The 24,783-nt window shown below is 28.0% G+C and overlaps 2 protein-coding genes across 2 annotated transcripts in view; both read left to right on the top strand.

Annotated features, from left to right (window-relative positions):
• The window catches only part of LOC122506255 (octopamine receptor beta-1R-like), an 848,536-nt gene that overhangs the window by 583,815 nt on the left and 239,938 nt on the right, over positions 1-24,783 (top strand). The gene's annotated exons all lie outside the window — the stretch shown is intronic.
• On the top strand, positions 9,601-13,530 carry LOC122506258. The gene is made up of 4 exons (XM_043618351.1): positions 9,601-9,830; positions 10,581-10,749; positions 12,612-12,619; positions 13,370-13,530. Exons 1-4 carry the CDS (start codon positions 9,656-9,658, stop codon positions 13,528-13,530), a joined length of 513 nt encoding a protein of 170 aa, XP_043474286.1. The 5' UTR covers positions 9,601-9,655.

The raw sequence follows: 24,783 nt of genomic DNA, 5'->3' as shown, positions 1-24,783 counted from the left end.
GCCCATTTTCCCAGCCTTTTCGCGAGGAGAGAGGTAAGGATTTTCGTTACTACATTCATCAAGGCAATGCCTCTGTAGTTAAGCGGATCCATAGATTCACCCTTCTTATACAACATAAACATATCTGATCGCGCAAATGATTTTGGAACTTCTTCTCTCTCCAGAATCTTATTGAACATATTTAAAATATAATGCATCCATTTCGGCGGTAATTGTTTTAAAAATTCATTACTTATTTTATCTGGTCCTGGGGATTTGTTATTTCCACATTCAGAGAGAGTTTTATTTAATTCGTCTAATGTAAAGTCACAGTCCAAAAAAGGGTGTACAACCGATACAAAATTCAAATCACTGATAAATCTTTTACAGTAAATTCCCTGGTAGAAATCAACCCAATCAATCAGCTTAGCGTCATTACGCGATAAATTTTTAGTATCAAACAATCTTATAGTAGACCAAAACTCTTTACTATTCTTTACATTACTTAATTTTGATTGAATTTGATTATTAAACTCCGTCTTAGCCTGTGCAATAATTAATTTATATGCATCTCGCGACGCGATATAGTTCACTAACAGTGTTGTGTCTTGCCTATCCCTTTTAAATTTTTTGTAAGTATCCCTGACTTCACGTTTAGCTTTAATGCACATAGTATTAAACCAAGGTTTTCTTACTCTGGGACAGATATTCGGTTTAAACTTAGTTGAACATTTTACAGTTAACATACCCAATTTCCTTGCACTATCCATAATTGCAATTTTTAAATTGTCAAAAAGACATTCTACTTTATCGCTATTATAATATAGCAGCGGCGATTTCGATAAGTCATGAAAATATTCAACAGTTTTCGAATCATCCCACTTTACAACTTCTGCCGGTGGTCCCACGCTAGGCAACTCATGATCTAGACTGAACATGTCAAATAGTTCCAGACAAACTGAAAAATGGTCTAAAACCTCAGCCACACACGTCACAGTCACATCGTGTATGGAGTCAACCAATCCCACACTCACCCAAAACAAATCAGTTACGCTACATCCTAACTTAGAGATATATGTGTAATTGGCTGGACAATCAGAAGAAGAGCGGCCATTGCATAAAACAAACCCTAGCGACTCCATAGCAAGACAGAGCTGCCTACCTCGCCTTGTTATTTTACTATCTAATGAACTTCTCATTTCACATAATTCTGTTTCATCAAAAATTTCTCCCACAAAGCTATTAAGGCAGCCCAATCTCGCATTGAAGTCGCCAGCGAAAACTGTTTCTGTATTTTTAAACTTTGGTTCCAAGACATTAACAAAAAAATCCTGCAACGAATCTACACAGAAATCATCATCCACCCCAGGAGGCCAGTATACACTTCCAATATTAAATTGTTTTTTTTCATATTTTATATTTACAAACAGCCACAGATTACACTTATCAATTAATTTAACTTCCTTAAAGACGTCCTTTTTTATCAAAACAAATAATCCGCCACTTGCGCGACCCCTACTTTTATCTTTAACCGCAATACTTACAAACATAAAAAAAGAATTTAAAGCTTGAGGTAAGTTAATTTTCTCCGATGTACACCAAGTTTCCGCGAAGCAAATTATTTCATTTTTTGAAAGAGCATCTAATTGAGAATCATCCAATACATATAAGTTTTTTAATCCGTTGACATTCCAAAAAAGTATACTTAGCTTTTTAGATCCAATTTCCGAGGTATGAATAGTTTGTCCCTCTGCTTCAAAGGTTCCACACGGTTCAATCTGATCTTGTGATTCTTCTTCCCCTGTCCAGAGTCATTCTTGAGCGGCTGAGTCATCACAGTTTACATGTTTCGTAAGCGTATCCTCAGCAGCTGATGTATTGATATCAAGATGTTTGTTGTTTCGGGATAGGAACTCGTACATTGATTTAGGCACTTCAGTTTTCTTTGATTTTTTTGCTGATCTATCTTTTGATTGATTTAAGCTACCATTTGGGCGACCTCTCTTCTTCTTTTCCTTTGGCTTCTCCACCTTGTCCGGTTGCACAGTTGAACTTGCTTTGTCCGATGTATAAGCAATATCAGTAATCAGTTCCTCAATTCCTATGTTTTCAATCTCCTGGATAGAAAAATATTTGTTGTTAACCAGCAGACCTCCTCCTTTAACTGTGGCTGAAATCTCAGATTTTTTTAACTCTCTCTGCACGTCTCTGAGTTTTCTTGAGTTTTTCTCTTATCTTCATAAATAATAAAACTCATCACAGAATTTCATTCATTTTTAATACAATTTTAATCGAATTTCTGGAAATAAAATGTAATTATTCTTAAAAATTTTATTTGATTTCGTCAAATAAAATTTAATTATTTAAAAATTTTTTGATTAAATTTTTTATGAAAATTAAATTTTGAGACACATTCATTTTTAAAAAAATTATTTATTTTTTTTAATTATTGAATTTTTAAATTAAAATTTTGTAGAATTGTGTAGAATTAATTTTTTCTAAAAGTTTAATGGATATCTTTTTAAATTATCTGAAATCTTTATTTCCTAATTTACATTTAATTGAGAAATTTCATAATAATCCTTATAATATAAAATAATGTTCTGAAAATTTTTCCTTTTTTAACCTGGAAAAATAGAGGAATTTCGAATGAGCTAAAGCGTGGCAAATCTGGATTTAGTTATTGCGAGATAAATTTTAAATTAACATTAATGATGATTAATAGTTAATTAATCTCTTCATTATGTTTAATTAGTTTCAAGAATAGCTAATTTTTTGGTAAAATAGGAAATAACGTTTTAGTTTATGCAAATTAGCTAAAACTAACTAAAAAATAGTACTATTTTATTATACAAATTGTTTTGAAATTCTCATAATTTAATTTACTATTTATTTATTAATTTTATAATTAAATGTAGAGAAAAATAAGGTAGGTAATTATTTTTAATAACGGCAGATTTAAGGAATATTTAATTGAATTAATAATTTGAAACGATCGGTATTAGAGTTAAAATAATAAATTGGAAAAGAAACAAAGCCTGATATTTTTTCAAAAATAAATTGTTTTTGAAATGTTAACATCTTTTATTAAAAAAGTAATTGAATTAATTTCTTAAAAAAACTTAGATCGCACCTTCGTCTGACACAAAATAATTTGCTAACATTTCTCTTTGTTGGAGAGCATGTGGAGGAATTTCATCATTAATTTCATAATTATTTTCTCTGGCCTGATCATTTTCATCATTTAAATTTTGTCTTCTTCTTCTACTTTCAGGAACATACAATTTTTCTTCTTCATCTAACAATTGTTCATCTGTTAGAAGAAAATTATGCAAACATGCCAGTGCTTTCACAACTGTCACAGAGGTTTGCAGTTTAAAATCCATGCTTCTGTGAAGAATTTGCCATTTTGTTGCTAAAAGTCCAAAAGCATCTTCGATGCAATTCCGTGCTTTCGATAATAGATAGAAATTTTAGAACATTTATTTGATTGACAATAGCAATTTGGGAATTATTAAGAGTCCTTAATTTTTTTATATGAAACTTCAAAATAAATAACAAAATACTTTAGATATGAGGAAAAGAAGGTTAATTTTAAAAAAAGATAATTTTTAGTATAAAAAATCCAATTTTGAAACATTAAGGGTTTTCACCAATAATTGGATTAAATTAGTTATTTATTTCGCACTTTCACGGATTTTTATCGATATTTTCAATAAAATTTTTCAAAAAATTGAATTATTTGTTATAGAATTGTAGGAAATTACAATTTTTTTAATATTAGTCTAAGTAGAAAAATTTTGAAATATTTTTCCTTTGGAATTTTTGAATAAAATCGAAATTTCAAATGTAAAAAAAATTTAAATTTAAGTCTTTTCAAAAGTAAATAACTAATCTAAATTGGAATTGTAACTCATTCGAAATTAATTTATTTGAAATGCAATTTGGACAATGTAATATTGGTTTTTATAGTTCTACTTATTTCTGATATATATTGTTTTTAATTTCTATGTGAAATGTAATAAAAAGTTTTCGAGATGAGAAAAGTCCAAGAGTATACAAGATTCTTTAGCATTTGAAATATATTTTTAAACACCAAAAACAAAAATTTGATATTCTTCTAATAGTTTCGATGAAATTTCCCGGTTTTTCCCTGATCAATCTTATTGTTTCTGACTCTCCAAGATTTCTCTAACTTGTTGAACCTCTTATTATTTTTATTTCTATTATATAATGTTATAAATTATTGAAGTAAATTTACCTATAATTGAAAGTTCTCTGTCGCTCATCCAAGCCATTACCTCTCGAGAATGGTCTCATCATAAAACTCTCAACATGAAAATTTTCATCGCCGATGAAACAATACGGTAAGATAGTATTGGTTCCAGGTAACGCAGAATTTGGTGGCAAATCAACCAAATTATTTTTTAGAGCAATGAAAAAATCGGTATACTGAAACGCTGAAATATCACTTACAGATCCTGCAATTGATAATTTTTTATAAATAAACATTGTAAAGAGATATACTTATATGGTGCTTATATTGGTGCTTATATATGATATACTTTTAACAATTAGAATTACCGAAGTCTCCAACATCTATCCAAGTAAACCGATAGAAAGCATCGCAGGTTGCTAGTAGTTTGAAACTACAAAACCGTTTATAATTAAAAAACAAGGTTCCTGAGCAGGGTGGCTTTTTTATTCTAATTTCTTTGCCGTCTATGGCGCCAAGGCAATTGGGAAAATCCCATCTGGTTTGGAAACCATGTGCAACAGATTGCCAGTCAAGAGCATCTTTCCTGGCAAAATAGATGGGCGATAAGCAGTCATATATAACTCCACATACTTCGGCAATTATTATGTAAGATGTAGACCTGCCGATCCGAAAGAAATTTGCTGTTGTTCTATGACTATCGCCGTTTGCTAAGTAACTGGAAATAGGACATTAAAACAATTTAATTATTGATATTCTTCTATGAACAAAAGTTGTATATTTTCAAGAGAAATACATAATTTTAGAGGTTTTAAAAATGTTTAAAATTTGTAGGTTTTATTTAATTTTTAATTTCAAAAATTTTTCAATTGTTTTTCAATTTTAATTGAATTGTGAATTTTGAAAGTGGCTCAACTCATTTCTTTTAATGTTACAGGAGACAAAAAAATGTTTAATTCAAACAGCTTTGATTAAAATAGTTCAGCTTTTTTTTGTAGTAACTAGATGCTATTTTATATGAGAAAATTATAAAAGAATTGTCCTTAAAACAATAAAATTTATATAATAAATAACAAACAAAACAAATACTTACTTTAAAGTGACTAACAAACGCAGGCGTTTTGATAAGGGTCGTCTTATACTACGTTTAATAAGCCTGTGCCTGATCAATCTATACAAATTTTCAAACTGTGCAGGTGTCATGCGAGTCACTTTATAAAATTCCTCATGATCAGTTCGAGTAAAGTACATGAATAAGGTTTGGTAAGCACCAAATATATCACGCATCTCATTTCTAATATGACTTTTTACCCACCAACGACGTAATGGAGAAGCAACTTTACCCTATCGCAAATACAGATTAACAAGATTCAACCATAGAGAAATGGTAGAAAGCATATACATAACTTCAACAATCATTTTACACTGCACTATTAAATCGAATTATCAATTTTAATTTGCGAGATTAATTTAACCTTAAATTTAAATCTTAAACACCGTAAAGACTATGTTACTTGAAGGAGGGTTTTCAACAACAGTTTTATGAAGAAAAAGAGGTTCTGATTCGCTTAGGCCAAGACCAATTAGCAAATAGAGGGAAAGTTTGTCCAAAATATTGAAAGCCTTAAAGATGAAAGTACAGCTTTTGCAATAAATTTCTTTCTTTAAAAAAAATCGCAAATATTGAAGAAGTACAAAATTCCTAATATTTTAATTATTATGTATGGAATTACTGATACAGTCCACTTTAATTACTGCAAAAAATCGTCAATTTATTATTATTATATAGATTATTCCCTTTTAGACATTAAAATTACATAAAATTCGTCCTTCAACCAAAAAAGTTAATTAATTTTCAAATAAAATTTCAGAAAAAAAAATTATTTACAGAAAAATATTACAAATTGAAAACAATTAATAATGCTTTCTTTAAATTGTTCCAAATGTGTTGCAAAATTTAAGGATTTTCAAGTATAAGAAAAATAACTGTAAAATTTTTTTAACTAATTTTTTTAATATTCTTTACTACTTGCACATAAACACGTTCTTGAAATTACTCATTAATTGAAATTTTTCGTTGCAACAACAAGATATACTCAACATTTAAAAACTTTAAACAATACAATAATTTGCATACATAACTACATAAGTTAGTTCACTTTAAAATTATTTGTGCTTAAATATTAATATCACTTTATTCATATCACAATTTTGCGCAATATTATTATTATTATTATAACAGAAAAACTATGAATATAATTGTGCAATTATTAAGATTGAATAAAATTATTAAAAAAATTTAAATGTAGCCGACAGTGGTGAATTCTTTTTTTTTGATATTTCACAGTTGTGACATCCCTTTCGAAATCTAGGTACAAAACATAATGTAATGAAAAAGATATAAAATTAAGTAAAATGAAAATTGTGTGAAGAGTTTTTTCTTTATGAAAATAAGAACACAAAATAAAAGAAAAACTCTTTCAAAGAGGAAAAACGTGTGCTACTTTTTGCACATATTTCTCTTTATAAAAATTTTTGAAAGTCACTTACAAGTGATTGTAATAGAAAATGTTAATAGTAAGATATTTTCATAAATTACAAAAGACAATAAAGTTACAGAAACTGTGTGAATTTTTCTGTAATCGAAAGCTAATGACCAATACGTTCTATAATAATTATGTGCGTTAAACAATTTGCACAATGCGATGTAAAAAAATTAAATGACGATTACTTTTAGTAAACATTATTATTTCAAAACAGTTTTTTAAAAATAATAGGTAGTTAAAATTATATGAGAGAAATTAACTGTTAAGAAATACTCGAGTCTATTTGTAGACAATCCTCTGATTCTTATTCTTAAAAGTAATAAGAAATTATATTGCGAATTTTTCCATTATTTCAATAATGGAAGAAAGCAATTCTCTTTGATCAGATAAAGGAAGTGTTAAATAGTCCTCCTTTATTATATTAAAATACCAGTCATCTTTTTTTTCTGTGTTATATTTCAGCTGAGACTTTACTAATTCTTTTTTATAACGAATATATTCTTTCATTTCAGATAAAACAGATGCAAGATTATTCGAAACTTTAACTATAGAATTTGCAATAGTTTCACCTTCCTCATCTCTTTTTTTCTTTTTCTTTAAAGCGAACTCGTCCCAAGCTGGAACAATTTTTCTTTGGATTTTCGATTGATTTGAAATTTGCATTGGTTTCTTTGACTTACTACTACGTGCTTCTGTTGTTTCCACTGTCCTTTTTCCTTCAGCAAATGAATTTTTAAACAAATTCACATCTACAGGCACATTCGCTTTTTTTAATTGAACAACTGAAGTTATTCGTGGCAAAGAACTAGTAATCGAAGTGGAAGTTGATGGCAAATTTGAAGCAATTGAAAATGTTAATGGAGCTGTCGATGCAGAAGTGTTTATTGACGTTTCTGAAATAGGTGTTGAGTGAAATGAAGAAATTTCTGAACTTTCAGTCGAACGTAAGGGTAAAACAGTACTTCGAGGTAATTTAACAGATGCGCCTGTAGATGAAGACGAACCAGCAGAAGAATTTCTCAAAGAAGTAGTTGGCCACAAAAATGAACGATATGTATTTATATCTACTTCCACCTCACGACCTTTTTCTAAACTTTCAGTCGAATGTATAGGTGAATCAGTACTTCGAGGTAATTCAACAGATGCGCCTGTAGATGAAGACGAACCAGCAGAGGAATTTCTCGAAGAAGTAGTTGGCCACAAAAATGAACGATATGTATTTATATCTACTTCCACCTCACGACCTTTTTCTAAACTTTCAGTCGAATGTATAGGTGAAACAGTACTTCGAGGTAATTCAACAGATGCGCCTGTAGATGAAGAGGAACCAGCAGATGAATTTCTCAAAGAAGTACTTGGCCACAAAAATGAACGATGCGTATTTTCTACTTCCACTCCAGGACCTTGATTTAATGAACAATTAATTTTTTCAGCATTTAATTGCTCAGACACGTACAAGGTCTCATCTATTCCATCGATGTTCATAGTTATTACTTGATTTGAAGCAAAATTATCATAATCTTCGTTGTCTACTTCCATTCCTTCGATCATTATTCCTTCTTCGATCAAATTCCTGCTTTTACAAGAACTTTCTTCTTCTCCAGTTTTTCTGAAATAATTACATTTATTTGTATAAATAAAAATATGTATCATTTACTTAAAAACAAATAGTGCAATTTTTATTTCAATTAGCAAATGTCAACTAAAAATGAAATAACAATTTTGTGTATTGTTTTTGAAATTTAATTATGTCATTCAGAAAATAAAAATTAATGTACAAGTAATTTTTAAATTTAAATGTAATACTTTCTGTGGTGAACGAATGCTTCTAGAAACTCCATATCCTTGTTAAAAGGCCATTTCAAGTTATTCTTCTTGTGATTTCGAACATAGTTTTCTCGCAATTTCTGCCACTTCTTTTTAGTATCTACATAAAAAGAAATGATTTAATGATTTTCAAATTGAAAATAATTATAATGTAAATTATTTAGTCTACTATAAGTTGTAATTTAAAAAATAATTTTGAACGTGAGTAAAAATGTATAAAATTTTAGAAGCAAAGATGTTAAAATGAAGAGGTTATGTTATGTTACTTATGTAAAAACAATTTAAAAAATAAAAATAGCAAATTCTTTGATTCAATATTTTTTTTAACAATTTAGCAAAAATTTCTAACTGTATGCGCGACATATATTTTCACCATAATTTATATTCGTAGTGAAGATTGTTTAAAAATATATGTTATATTTTAAAGTAATATTAATCTTAAAAATTAGATTCAAAAAGTGAAATGTTTACTTATTTAGAGAAAAAAACTGGTTTCAGTGTTAAAAAGATTATTTTTTGAAAAATATACATACTTAAAATAAGAAATAATAACAAACCTGCATAATGCACGCCATATGATTGTAATTGTAATCTTATTTCTTTCCAAATTTCTGATTTTTTCTTTTCATCAAACAATTTTTTGTTTGGATTGTAAATCCACTCGTGACATTTAACAATACTGATAAATAATTTGATTTCAGCTTCCTCTGAATTAGGTGTTAACATTTTTGTTTGTAAATTAACCAGTTAATTAAATTATCCAGCAAAATATAATTCTTAACACTGAAACCTGAAACAAGAGAAAATGATAGATGGGAATGAACTTGAATTATAGACCAAGTTTTGCAACATAAACCTCCAGATGTCGCGAAGTGAACAAGCGAAAGCAATTTTCATTGGCTATGCTTGCTTGTGAAATTAAAAACCAACCACTTTTGTCCACTTTCATCCTGTTTTCTGTGGCAACATCATGATCACGTGATTTATAAATTGCAAATGGCAGTTGCAAACTATCTGGTGTACGGTGTGTGATGCTGCTAAGTGAACAGTTTTAAAATTTATGAAACTGTAAAAAATTCGAAGAAAAATGGCTCAACAAATAAACAATGTGGATGTGGACGAAGCTATTATTTTGCTAGTTAAAGAAAGGAGTTTTTTATATGATAAATCATCATTTAGTTATAAAAATATTGATAAAAAAAATCATGCATGGGAGGAGATAGCAGCAGAAGTGGCGAATTTAACAGGGAGAGAAATACAATGTATGTAAATACAATTAATTCAACTAACATAACCTAACATTTATTTCAATGTTTTTTTTCCAAAGAGCACATTACGTATATAAATATAAAAATACAATATAATAATCTCAGATTTATACTTACATCGTCAGTTATTCTCAAAATTCTTCGCCTAAATTCATTATTAAATCACAATGTCACAAAAATATTTTTTCTGCATTTAAAGGAACTTCAAATTTGTCTTCTTTGCTGGTTTATTTCTTAAATTCTAATTCTATTTTTGTCCGTTTTTGAGAAATTGACTATTGTAAATAAATTAAAGCAAAAGAATGTTTTTTGTATATATAATAATAAATAAATTATCATTTAAAAAAAAAATTATTTCTGAAAAAAACAATAACAATTTCGTATTTTTTCAATATACAATCTATGCTTTTATTAAATGAACAATATTGAATGATTAGATATTAGGTGATCATGTTTTTATTTATTTATAAACATTCGATTGAATGGACTTTTAAAATTATTTTTTCGGTTTTTTATAAATACTTTAACATAGCAATAGACAAGACAGACAAAATTAAGTTTCTAAATTAAATTTTACTGTGATAAATATTTTTTTTAATTCCATTGCCATTTTTAAAAGTATCTGTATTTTGAATAATTTGCAAGAAATACAAAAAATGTTTAAAAATATTATTTATTTTACCTAAAAAAAAATTAGTGTTTCTGTATATTACTGTTATATATGTATATTGTTTTTTTCCACAGCAGACAAAGTGATTAATAAATGGGAATATTTTAAAACGAAATATATGGAGCAACGAAAAGAAATTGCATCTTATATTCCATCAGGATCAGCTGCAAGTGAAAATAAAGAAGTAACATGGAAATATTATAATTCCATGATGTTTTTAGAGAAACATGTTAATCATCGAAAGTAAGCACATATATACTTAATAAATTTATATAGGGATCAAAATTTCTCAAGCGTATACCAAAGTCTTGGCTTTCATAATTCAACATTCGTTTGACTACTTTACTAAAATTTTTTAAAAAATTCTAGATTTTAATTAAAAAGAACAATTTTTTAAATTTTTTCCAGTCTTGAAAAATAAAGCTAGGAAAGTAAAGTTTCAACAAACGAAAAAAGAAAAATGATGTAGAATTTTTTTCTGAAACATTTTTCTTATTAAATAAATGAAAATTAATTTACATTTCAGTAAAAATTAATCAAAAATACTTTATATATCAACCTTTATAATGTTTCATTCAGAACAACCCTCACTTTTTTGTTTAGAAAAAAAATATTTTTTTATTGATTTAATAATTAATCTTCAAAAAAGAAAAATCATTCATTTTTAGGGTTCCGTACACCTACGGTGTATCGGCGGAACCCTATTGGTGAGACTCTGTTGTCCGTAGCCAAATCGTGCCCCCCCCCCAGCGGCTATACTATTTGACCTAAAGAGCTCAAATTTGGTACAGATATGTATTTCCACACGTAGATTACAGGAAAAATATAGAGAATGTGTTTGGAGATGATGGTCATAGCGTTGTCAAGGAAATAACAAGATTTTTGGCCAAAAATGCATAAAAAGTGACCATTCCCCCCCCTTAACTTCTAAACTATTCGACATGGAGAGCTGAAATTTTGCATGCTGGGGTATTTTTACTCGAATATTACAGGAAAAATATAGAGAACTTGATATGTAATGATGGCCATAGCGTTGTCAAGGAAAAACTAAAAAATTTTAAAAAAAAAATTTTTTTCCCTAACTTTTACATTATTTGACCTAATGAGCTGAAAATTGGTATCCTAGTGTATTATTACAGTCTGACGACAAAAAATTTATTTAAGAAACTTTTTGAAAAAAAATCAAAAAAAAATTTTTTTTAATTTTTTTTTTCAAAAAAAAAATTCTTTTAATTTTTTTTAGTTTAAACACGTGGCATTAAATATTTTAAGGAAGAGAGTGAAATTTTAAGAGAATAAATGAGAGGTTGTTTTCTGACTTTAATTTCTTAACTAAAAATAAAAAAAAATTGGACAAGTGCGAGTTGTACTCGCACTGCAATGGCGGGTTCCGCACACAAATATTAAAACAATACTTGTAACATTGATCGGTAATTGGTAGAATTAAAATAAACAATTATAAAAATATATTAAAATCATTTGATAAAAAAAAATAACTAAAAAAAATTAAAGTATTGTATATATCTAATATTGTAAACAATAATAAGCAGAGAAACAAAATTTTCAAAATTTATTATAGTTCCTCTGCTTATTATTGTTTACAATATTAGATATACAATACTTTAACTTTTTTTAGTTATTTTTTTTTATCAAATGATTTTAATATATTTTTATAATTGTTTATTTTAATTCTACCAATTACCGATCAATGTTACAAGTATTGTTTTAATATTTGTGTACGGAACCCGCCATTGCAGTGCGAGTACAACTCGCACTTGTCCAATTTTTTTCATTTCGATAAGTAGAAGTACACTTTCTAAACATTATTTTATTGTTAAGAAAAGAAAAATGGTTTTTAAAAAAGAAAGTGAAAAATATTTTTTTGTAATTTTTAAGAAAGAGTAAAATTTTGAATTTAAAGTAGAAGTTAACACTGACAGTACTAAAGTTTTCATAAATATTAGTCGAATTTTGCCAATTATTACGTCTTATATTGACACACTTGAGAAATCTTGTCCGATATTTAAAATTATTGCAGTGCATCGCCTGAAAATTTGTCTTCCCATATTTCTTGAAAATTAAAAATTCTTTTCTCTTGTGCGCAGGACAGAAAGTACTTTCAAATTGTTTAATGGGGATAATGAAGACACTAGCGATAATTCTAATAAAAGAAAGGGGCCATCCATAAACCACGTAGCCTCTTGAGGGGGAGGGGGGGGGGTCAAGCAATTGACTACGACAAGAGGAAAAAATGGCGCTAATACATGTAATAGCGTACTACATGGGGGGAGGGGGGGGGTCAAAATTCCCAAAAAATGGGGCTACGTGGTTTATGGACGGCCCTAAATAAAAACTCGCATGACAAAAATCACGGAACATCAGATGAAGGTACTCTCTTAATTTGAATGAGTTACAGATCATGGTTTTAACTGACAATTAGTGACTGACTTTTTCCTGCTGAATCAGTTAAAAATAATTGATTTTTAAAAATAAATAACTTATTTTCATTAAAAAATAATTAGAGAATTAGTTAAACTTGTCTCATTGAATCAGTTAAAGAAAATTTACTAAAAAATTAATGCTCGTAAATTACTCTCCAAATCTGAATATGTGGAATATGTTAATTTGCACATATTCAGATTTAGAAAGCAGTTATTTTTAACTGATTCAAATTTAGAGAATACCAAAATTTATATATATATATATATATATATATATATATATATATATATATATATATATATATATATATACGTATAGTTATTAAATTCAATAAAAACTGAGAACAATTGCAATGCAATTAATTTATTTATCTGTGCTATAATTATGTAATAGATATGCATTAAAAAAAATATTCTTTTAGATGAGGAAGACAATGAGGAACCAATAACCTACAAAAGTCAAGATTACTTATTGGCTATTAAACAATCATGGGACAAAGTACCTGAAGAAAACAGGAAACAATGTTTCCTACAATTGCAGCAACTCATGAACAAAAAAATAAGCACATACAGTAATAAATGAACATAAATGTATGGTGTCAATAATAAAATTGAAGTTTTGAAATTTAATTTAATTTTATTGTTTTAATATATTATGCATGTATGTATTCCTTTAATCTGACATGATTGCAATTACTTCATTTTTTTGTACATACATTTCATTAAAAACAAGAATAAATAATTAGTCAATTTAATTATGAGAATTTTAAAACTAATTGGATAATGAAATAGTACTATTCTTTAGTTAGTTTTAGCTAATTTACAAAAATTAAAACGTTATTTCATATTTTAACAAAAATTAACTATTTTTAAAACTGATTAAAACCAAAAATTCATTATTAATTTGCCACGCTTTAGCTCATTCGAAATTCCTCTATTTTTCCAGGTTAAAAAAGGAAAAATTTTCAGAACATTATTTTATATTATAAGGATTATTATGAAATTTCTCAATTAAATGTAAATTAGGAAATAAAGATTTCAGATAATTTAAAAAGATATCCATTAAACTTTTAGAAAAAATTAATTCTACACAATTCTACAAAATTTTAATTTAAAAATTCAATAATTAAAAAAAATAAATAATTTTTTGAAAAATGAATGTGTCTCAAAATTTAATTTTCATAAAAAATGTAATAAAAAAATTTTTAAATAATTAAATTTTATTTGACGAAATCAAATAAAATTTTTAAGAATAATTACATTTTATTTCCAGAAATTCGATTAAAATTGTATTAAAAATAAATGAAATTCTGTGATGAGTTTTATTATTTATGAAGATAATTGAATTCTTGACTTTAATTTTATTAAAATTTTCAAAAATAATTGAATTGTTTAGAAGAATTTCAATAAAATTATAAAGAATTGCATTTGTTGAGATGTATATGTCAATTATTATTAAAAATTTTAAGTGGAATGTCATGTTTAAAATAAATTTTTATTAGAAAATTCAACGAAAATTCAATTATTTAAATACAACAAGAAATAATTTATTGGATATAATTTAATGTTTATTAAACTTTTGTACTTTGTAAATAAAATTAAATAAAAATAATTCAATTTTTGTGATGAGTTTTATAAATAATATTAATATGAAAATATAACTAAATTCTAGTGGAATTTGTATTATATCTTTAAAAATAATTAAATGATTAGGTAGAATTTTTTTTAAATAAATTAAATTACTTTTAAAAATTTTAACAAAATTCCACCCAAACATATAATTATTTTTTTTGAAAATTTTATTAAAATTATTGATATTGAAAATCATTAATTTGAGGAAAATTTTTGAAAAGAATTTAATATTGGAGCAGAATTTTATTATTTTTAAAGGTCATTAAAATTCTGACAAGAATTTTTTTAAAATTGTTTAACATTATTGAATTTCTGTTATCATTTGTAACTTATTTTGTAAAAGAAATACAAATGTTTTCAATAACTGAATCATAACCTCCACCATTTACAAACATTTTAATTTATTTTTTTTTGTCATTTTATAAATTTATATTAATAATGATAATAATAATAATAATAATTATAGTAGTTATAATCAAATAATAAAATTTATTATGTTAATAATGTTATTAACCATTATTATTCTTCTATTAAAATTACAATAAGTTATACATAATCCAGAAATATTGTACATACATTCGCGACAGTTGGTACTAGCGCGTTTGTGACGTCAGCACGTTCACGTCGCGTCGAGCGCGTCGTGCTAACGTGCTCATTGTAGACTCTGCTTTAGACTGTCCAGAAAAATCTCATATAGCATACAGTTAGACCGTCCAGATTAGACCGTCCAGATGCGTCTAGTTGGGGCAATCACTGGACTCCAGACTGCCCTGAAATTTTTCTACACGGGAATAGTTATAGAATTGTTGTGTAACTTTGCACACTGAGATATTATTATAAGACTTCTTTTCGGACTGGGGTGTTTTGATCAGATATTATTCGGATTGCCGCTGACTATTACCGGATTCTTTGCATACATATTTCGGATTGTTTAATATTTGTTTCGGATTATGCCTTTTAATTGGATTTAATCCGAATTATTTCAGACAATGTTCGGATACTTAGCATATAGATTTCGGATTGTTTCGGATTATGTCTTTCAATTGGATTAAATCTGAATCGTTGCAGACAATTTCCGAATTCGTTGCATACAGTTTTCGGATTGTTTCGTACTTGTTTCGGAATAAGATTTTGCAACACTTAATTTCAAATTGTTGCGGACTAATAACAGATTTCTTGCTTACAGAGTTCGGATTGCTTCGGACATTTTACGGATTAAGTTTTTTTAACTATATTAAATTCGAATTATTGCGGACTGATTCCGTATTCTTTACATATTGATTTCTGATAATTCCGTACTTATTTTAGAAGAATTCTTCACCGGTCATAAATTCGGATTGTTGCGGACTAATTACGGACTGAATTCGTAGACATTTAGGATTACATCGGAGTGTTTTCGGATTCAGGTTTTCGTTCGGATTAATATCAGACTAACGCGGATGATTTTCGGACCTTTTTCGTACAATATTCGGACTAATCCGTAATATTCTGTCCGTATTTAATCCAGAATTAGTCCGAAATTTTTACCAATATATTGGTCAAATTTTCTCAAGAATATTTTTGTATAATATTTTTGTTGCGTGTGAAAATAGCCAATGTTCACAAAATGACTTGGAGAGTAATCGCCTGCATCCGAAAGAAAACACATCCAAAAGGGCTCAGGGACACTGTACTCCAGGAGATGTGAGAAAAAAGAAAGTCTAAGGTTTTTTTTTTTTTTTTTATTGTTTATACTCCTGCCCTATTGGCCTTACGCACTTCGACAAGAGTCCCCGAGAAATACTTTTTTGGATTAAGCATAACCATTCTACTTTAGAAATTTTCTATATATTAACCTAATTTGCGTCTACAGCCGACTTTATTAGGAGTACTCGCATTACGCCTGGACCACCCGTCAATGGGTTTTCTCGCCAGAGAAGAGGGAAACTGTAGAAAACCTCTCTGAGTACAACCGGTTTATCGACAGTCGAGTTCTAATGGTGTGTACCGGACAATAATCGACGGTGCACATCATTATACCTCGACGTCAAACCTCCCGCTCAGATTGTCTCACGTGCCGGAAAAATACCAAGCCAAGTGGGCGCGAACCAAGGATACTTATACCCTTGGTCCTTAAACGACCACCAACGCCAGGCACTTATCCGACTGAGCCAATCTGTCGGTCAAAAAGTCTAAGGTTATAAAAATGCTTACAATCTATTAGAAAGTGATGAAAATCTTCTCTTTGCTCATCGCAAAACATGCATAATTCTTCTCGTGGTAAACAAAAGACAGCTTTATTTATTACAATTAGATTTGTATGTTTATTTAAGAGCATAATATGTGTAAAAATTCTCTTAATATTTAATTTCAAGTGGGACTAAAGGTATCGCTGATCACTCGTTTCTAATGTTAAGTAAGGCCAAATTTCCAAACTTTGTGATCTTTCGTGAGCCAAATGATCTTTTCTAAGTAAAAATACTTTAATATCGAGAAGAGTCCATATTGTAAATTTTTGTGATCCAAGCCAGTGATCTCTCCAAGATCGAGAAGGATATCGGTAAGCATCCTGATTCCAGTCGCACCGCGTAATGAAGAGTGCAACGAGGCAACGATAAAAGATTCTTCAAACAAGAGATCTGAACTTTCTTAATTCCATCCTCTTGTGCATGACCCCAAATTTGGATGGCGTATTGAAGGGTGCTTAAAAATAGTCTATTGAAAAGCCTGGAGTACACCGTCCATGAGTCCGCCCCAGTCTGAAATATTGTATTTAAAACTGCTCCGGCAGCAAAGTTAGCAGCACTCATAAACTTTGGTATATTAGGTGCAAAAGAGCCTGAGCTTGCAAAGAGAACTCCCAAATATTCATACTGCTTAACGACCTCAATTCTATTACAACCAAATTCAAAAGATTTAAAGCGCTTATACGAAGAGTTATGTCCGAAGTGAAAAATGGCAATTTTAGTTTTTTTATATTTTCAGTCAGCTCGTTATCCTCACAATATACAGAAAGCGCTGACAGCTTCTTTGAAAGTTCGGTAGGAGAGTCCGAAAGAAGGACTATATCGTCTGCGTACGCTAATAAGAGAATCTCAATTACACTAGAAATACTCACACCCCAGCGCATCCTTTGTCAATAAGAAATTTCTCTACATCCGCAATAAAAATAAAGAAAATCAAGGGACTAAGTATATCACCCTGAAGTGCCCCCTTACTAACCCTGACAAAATCTGTATTTTCATTGCCGCACCTCATACCTGCATATACAGGGTGATGAAGAAATCGCGTTTAAAATTGCAGAATTAGTATCCGGAGAAAATTCTAAGACAACACTTTTTATTCTTTTCTCGAAATTCGTAATAGTTTTTAAATAAATTGAAATTAAATGTATTGAAAAGTCATGGTAAATTTTAAATATGTGAACTTAATTTTTCTGTCATGTAACAAACTTCTCTATTAAGAAAAGTAAATAGAAAGAATGACTAACTTCTGAGTAAAAAAATGTCATGAAGTGATTGGTTAGTTCTATAAAAAGTCACACAGTGAGCGAAAAATATATTTTTACGTTTCAAATTATTCTACGTGTCAAAATTTTTTACCAAAACCATTTTTCTTTTTTTTAAATACTCCACCGATCTTTCAGACCCGATTTTTGATTTTTCAAAATGTTTTTGAACTTTTTTAATATCAATAAGTATTTAAAAAATCACAAAATGGTAAACAATATTTTTTTAGCTTTATTAATTAAAAAAATTAATCAAAAAATATATTAAAATAATGTATTAGTTTCTTTGATGCATGAAAAAAAATATAACAATTTATTAAATTATTTAAACAATTAATTCTTATTTTTTTCATAAACTGTACTAAGGGCTACAATTTTCTAGTTTTTTTTTCAATTGTGTAATTTGTCATGAGTAAAACATCTAATAATAAGAAATTAAAAATTAATTAATGAAACATTATTTATACAATTAATTGTTATTGTTTTTATAAACTGTACTTAGGGTTAGAATTTTTTTTCTGTATTGTGCAATTTTTCGTAACTGAAAAATTCGAGTATGAAAAGAGATAAAAAAATTTGTTTAAACATTGCTTGAGCAATTTATTTTGTTAACTTTTCAATTTTCTGTACTAAAAACTAGAAATTTCTAGTTTTTTCTCAATTGTGCAATTTTTTTATAAGTTAAACACTTTAGTATAATCGAAAAACTAAAAATTTATTATTTAACCATTGTTTAAACAGTTTATTTTGTTAATTTATGAATTTATTGCAGGTACATATACTTAATTTGTATTTATTTTTAAATAAATAGTTTTTTATTCTTTATCATCAGTAGATATTTTACTCATGAAAAAATTCACAATTGAGAAAAAACTTAACATTTCTAAGCCTAAGTACAGTTTTATGAAAAAATAATAACAATTAATTATTTAAACAATTTAATACAAAACTAATTTTTTATCATCTGTAGATGTATTACTCCTGAAATAAAATTGCACAATTAAGAAAAAAGCTATCTCTAAGTATAAATTTTATGAAAAAAATAACAATAATTGTTAAAACAATTAAAAAAAATTATTTTTAACTTTTAATCATCAGTAGATGTAGACGTTCACATGAAAAGGGCCCATTTTGTCGGTTTTAGTTTTCGAGATAATCACAATTTACTAATTTTTGAGTAAAATCTTTATTAATTTATTTTTTATTACCAATCTACATGTTTTGACAAGTCGAATCATGCAGTTTTCAAACATTTATTCATTATTTAAGTGTTTCATTTAATTCGTTCTTTATAAAAAAGAAAAAGCTCTGTTTTGTCGCTCCTTTGCAAAAGTATGTATTCCGTATTTTTAAAGTAGAGGGGGGGGGGGATTTAAACCTCTTGATTTTCATCTTTCAAATTCCCTGGATTAGAAACAAATCTTATTTGAATAAATTTTTAGAAAAACTAGAGATTTCACGCTTAATTGGTATCACAATATTTAATTCCGTTTTTCTCGAAATGAGGTTTTTGGCATTCTAAACTTTGAAATAATTATTTATTTTAAAGGTTAGAATGCGAAAAACCTTTGAATTTATGTTCAAAGGAAAGATTAGAATGGGACAAATCTTATAAATAATGTTTTAATGAAATTTCTGAATGTAAAACGTATGTAGATATTAAAATAAAAAATTTGTTAAATTCTTTTTTATAAATAACTAAATATTAATAAATTAAGAATAAATGTAAAAAATCAATAAAATTTAAAAAATTAAGAATGTGTATTATTTTATAAATTAAATAAATTCTTATGAGGAAACCGGTACTGGTTTCGAAACGTTAAATTAAATGTTTTATATACATTTTGTGTCCTAAATAAAATGCTAAAAATTAAACTATATTAAAATTAAAATTTATTATATGCGTCAAAACATCAATAAAACTTTAAATATTTAAGTAAAGACAAATTTCATCGTACCATGAATTATAAGAAAGAGCAAAAAGTTCTAGAAAAGTATTGCTTCTGAGCGTTTCGATACTTCATAAAACGATCACTAGGTAGAACATTAGATGTACTTATATGTACATGCAAGTGTACTTACAAATGTATTTATATTTCTAAATCGATGAGTGTAAATACATGTAATTATTTTCAATAAAAAGAATGACTCCATGTGAGCCTGCAGGAAACGAAAAATATAATCACTAATCCTGCAATTAAGCAGGCGTTCACAAACTTGCAGCTTCAAACATCATCGAGAGAAAAGAAAGAAGATAAATAAGAGCACGAATTTTCAAAGGAAAGAGTCTAATTTTCTCTAATTAAACAATTTATAATACTATTTAGGATCATGAAAAGTACACTATGCTCAAATAGGACGCAATATAACCTTTAAACAGGGACCGACATGGACACGAAAATTCGTGTCGTGTCTTGGCACGACACATAGTTTGATTGGTAATTCGTGTTGTGCCAAGACAAGACACAAATAAAATTTGTAATTCGTGTCGTGTCAAGACGACGTTATTTGTGTCGTAATTTGACACGACATGAATTACCAAGCAAACTTTGTGTCGTGTCTTAACACGACATGAATTACCAAGTGAACTTTGTGTCGTGTCAAGGCACGACACGAATTACAAAGCGTTCTTTGTGTTGTGTCAAGGCACGACACGAATACCTGAAGAATTTTTCGTGAAAGTCCCTGCCTTTAAATGATATCAATATTATATTAGATATTCGGAACATTTCAGTGGAATATTCCAGGGATCTTAGAGTAATATTAAAATGTTCGCCTCAAAGGGATATTCCAAGATAAGATTGAGAGAATTTTTCATATATAAATGTATTTATTTATTATACATTCATTATAACAGAAATGAACAGAAATAAATAGGAACAGAAAATGAGGAAATTAGAATTATGAAGAAGACGAACATTCAAATAGAGGAGAACAGGGCGAGGCAGCCAATTGCTTCTTATTTCTGCATAATTTTTTCAAATCGTGCGCTATTGATTATGTAGACTGGTTATGGTAGTTTACTTAAGTTGCTAACAGATGGGCATTATTGCTGCAGCAGTTTAGCAATTACAGTATCATTTATGAAAACTGACTTTTTGGATGTAACTTTTCTAAGAGTTATTTTGGTGATTTTAGTTAATAGAGTTACACGAATAAAATCCTTGTAAAGTGATTTTTAATGCAGAATTTAGTGCTGAAGACAATGATGTTAATGGAATTGCGATATTTTTAATATTACGGGTTTTGTGGATGTTTTCTTTAAAAAGTACTCGTGGGGTTAGGAAGCCAACACTAAATTTTTCGTCTTTTTGTGTTGATTTTATTGGTTCTTCTAAATGTTTTCTCTTTTTTTTCTGCTCCAATACATTTTAAACTTAAAATTGAATTTTATAAACCATTTTTTAAGAATAACAAATTTATATTTCCTTAAAATGTTAAATTGAATTTAATTAATTTTATTATTATAATATTATTCAAATGTAAATTTTTGAAGTTTACTAACAATATAAAAGTAAGTTAAGGACAACTACCTTGTTATGCTTTACTAATTTTAACTTTAAGTTATGTTTTTTTAACTATTAAAATAGTTGGCCGCCTCACCCCACGTTTTTTCAAATATGCCAAAATGTGGTCCTTTGGGAACAGGGTTGTAGAAATTTTCAAGTGCAACCTACGTCAAAATGTTCTATGGCGATTTTGTAGCCAATAAGACAAGCTTTCTAACGCGATATTAAAATTGAAAAAACATATTTAAATAACTGCTTCGCTAACCAAAATGTAAAATCTTGGCTGCCACGCCCCGTTCTCCTCTAAGGCTTATTTTCATAAATATTAAATGAAGAAAAAATGAAATAAAAAACAATTTTTATAAAACAATTAAATAAAAATAACAATTTTTTAAATACGAGAAAACAAATTCATGGTTTATCATAAATAAAATCCACGGCTTATTTCTCGTTTTTCCTGATCCGCAGACAATACATTAATTGAATGCTTCGAAACATTGGCGTATACTATTAGCCCAACATTAATTGTTTTATACTTCCGTTATCAAATTTAATTGATAATTTAATTTAATTTAAATAATTTAATTTTAGGACGTGTTATAGGATCAATTTAAGACCAATTTTAGGATTTCATTTAGCATCAATTTTAGGACGTGTTTTAGGATGAATTTTAGGAATTTTCTTCATCAATTTTAGGACTTCTTTGAGCAGCAATTATAGGATGTCTTTTATTAATAATTGTAGGTCGGGTTTGATCATCAATTTTAGGACATGTTTCAGGATTAATTTTAGGTCGTATTATAGCATCAACATTAGGACGTCTTTCAGGATAAATTTTAAGACTTTTCAGCAGCAATTTTACGACTTGCATTAGAATCAATTTTCGAACGTGTCTTAGGATCAAGTTTAGGACTTCTTTAGCATCAATTTTAGGACGTATTTAAGGATCAATTTCAGGACTTCTTTTAGCATTAATTTTAGGACGTGTTTTAGTATCTATTTCAGGACTTTTTTAGTATCAATTTTAGGACTTCTTTAAGCAGCAATTTTAGGATTTGTTATAGCATCAACTTTAGGACGTGTTTTAAGATCAATTTTAAGACTTTTCTGCATCAATTTTTGGACTTGTTTTAGGATAAGTTTTAGGACATATTTTAGAATTAATTTTAGCATCAATATTAGGACTTCTTTTACCATCAATTCTAGGACTTGTTTTAGGATCAATTTTAGGATTTCTTTTAGCATTTTAGGACGTGTTTTAGGACTAATTTTAAGACTTTTTCAGCAGCAATTTTAGGACTTGTTTTAGCATCAATTTAAGGACGTGTTTCAGGATCAGTTTTAGGACTTTTTTAGCATCAATTTTACGACGTGTTTTAGGATCAATTTTAGGACTTCTTTAGCATCAATTTTAAGACGTGTTTTAAGATCAGTTTTAAGACTTTTTAGCATCAATTTTAATACGTATTTTAGGAATAATTTTAAGAATTTTTTCGTCAGCAACTTTTGGACTTGTTTTAGCATCAATTTTTGGACGTGTTTTAGGATCAATGTTAGGACTTTTTTTAGCATCGATTTTAGGACGTGTTTTAGGATCTATTTCAGGACTTCTTTTAGTATCAATTTTAGGACATTTTTGAGCAGCAAGTTTAGGACTTGTTATAGCATCAACTTTAGGACGTGTTTTAGGATCAATTTTATGACTTTTAGCAGCAATTTTAGGACTTGTTTTAGGATAAATTTTAGGACATATTTTAGAATTAATTTTAGCATCAATTTTAGGACGTGTTTTAGGATCAATTTTAGGACTTTTTTTAGCATCTATTTTAGGACGTGTTTTAGGATCTATTTTAGGACGTGTTTTAGTATCTACTTCAGGACTTTTTTTAGTATCAATTTTAGGACTTTTTTTAGCAGCAATTTTAGGACTTGTTTTAGGATAAATTTTAGGACATATTTTAAAATTAATTTTAGCATCAATTTTAGTACTTGTTTTAGCATCAATTTTAGGACGTGTTTCAGGATTAGTTTTAGGACCTTTTTAGCATCAATTTTAGGACGTGTTTTAGGATAAACTTTAGGACATATTCTAGAATTAATTTTAGCATCAATTTTAGGATTTCTTTTAGCATTTTAGGACGTGTTTTAGGACTAATTTTAAGACTTTTTTCAGAAGCAATTTTAGGACTTGCTTTAGAATCAATTTTAGGACTTCTTTAGCATCAATTTTCGGACGTGTTTTAGGATCAATTTTAAGACTTTTAAGCAGCAATTTTCGGACTTGCTTTAGGATAAATTTTAGGACATATTCTAGAATTAATTTTAGCATCAATTTTAGGACTTGTTTTAGCATCAATTTTAGGACGTGTTTCAGGATCAATTTCATGACTTTTTTAAGCATCAATTTTAGGACGTGTTTTAGGATCAATTTTAGGACTTTTTTTAGCATCTATTTTAGGACGTGTTTTTGGATCTATTTTAGTACGTGTTTTAGTATCTATTTCAGGACTTTTTTTAGTATCAATTTTAGGACTTTTTTTAGCAGCAATTTTAGGACTTGTTTTAGGATAAATTTTAGGATATATTTTAAAATAATTTTAGCATCAATTTTAGTACTTGTTTTAGCATCAATTTTAGGACGTGTTTCAGGATCAGTTTTAGGACCTTTTTAGCATCAATTTTAGGACGTGTTTTAGGATCAATTTCAGGACTTCTTTAAGCATCAATTTTAATACGTGTTTTAGGATCAATTTTAGGACTTTTTTTAGCATCTATTTTAGGACGTGTTTTAGTATCTATTTCAGGACTTTTTTTAGTATCAATTTTAGGACTTTTTTTAGCAGCAATTTTAGGACTTGTTTTAGGATAAATTTTAGGACATATTTTAAAATTAATTTTAGCATCAACTTTAGTACTTGTTTTAGCATCAATTTTAGGACGTGTTTCAGGATCAGTTTTAGGACATTTTGAGGATCAATTTTAGGACTTTTTTTAGCATCTATTTTAGGACGTGTTTTAGGATCTATTTTAGGACGTGTTTTAGTATCTATTTCAGGACTTTTTTTAGTATCAATTTTAGGACTTTTTTTAGCAGCAATTTTAGGACTTGTTTTAGGATAAATTTTAGGACATATTTTAAAATAATTTTAGCATCAATTTTAGTACTTGTTTTAGCATCAATTTTAGGACGTGTTTCAGGATCAGTTTT

The sequence above is a fragment of the Leptopilina heterotoma genome, unplaced genomic scaffold, assembly GCF_015476425.1.
Source record: "Leptopilina heterotoma isolate Lh14 unplaced genomic scaffold, ASM1547642v1 Lhet_40, whole genome shotgun sequence".
In the NCBI taxonomy this organism is placed as follows: domain Eukaryota; kingdom Metazoa; phylum Arthropoda; class Insecta; order Hymenoptera; family Figitidae; genus Leptopilina; species Leptopilina heterotoma.
The sequence above is the reverse complement of the archived record's forward strand: the minus strand, read 5'-3'. Positions and strand labels throughout refer to the sequence as shown.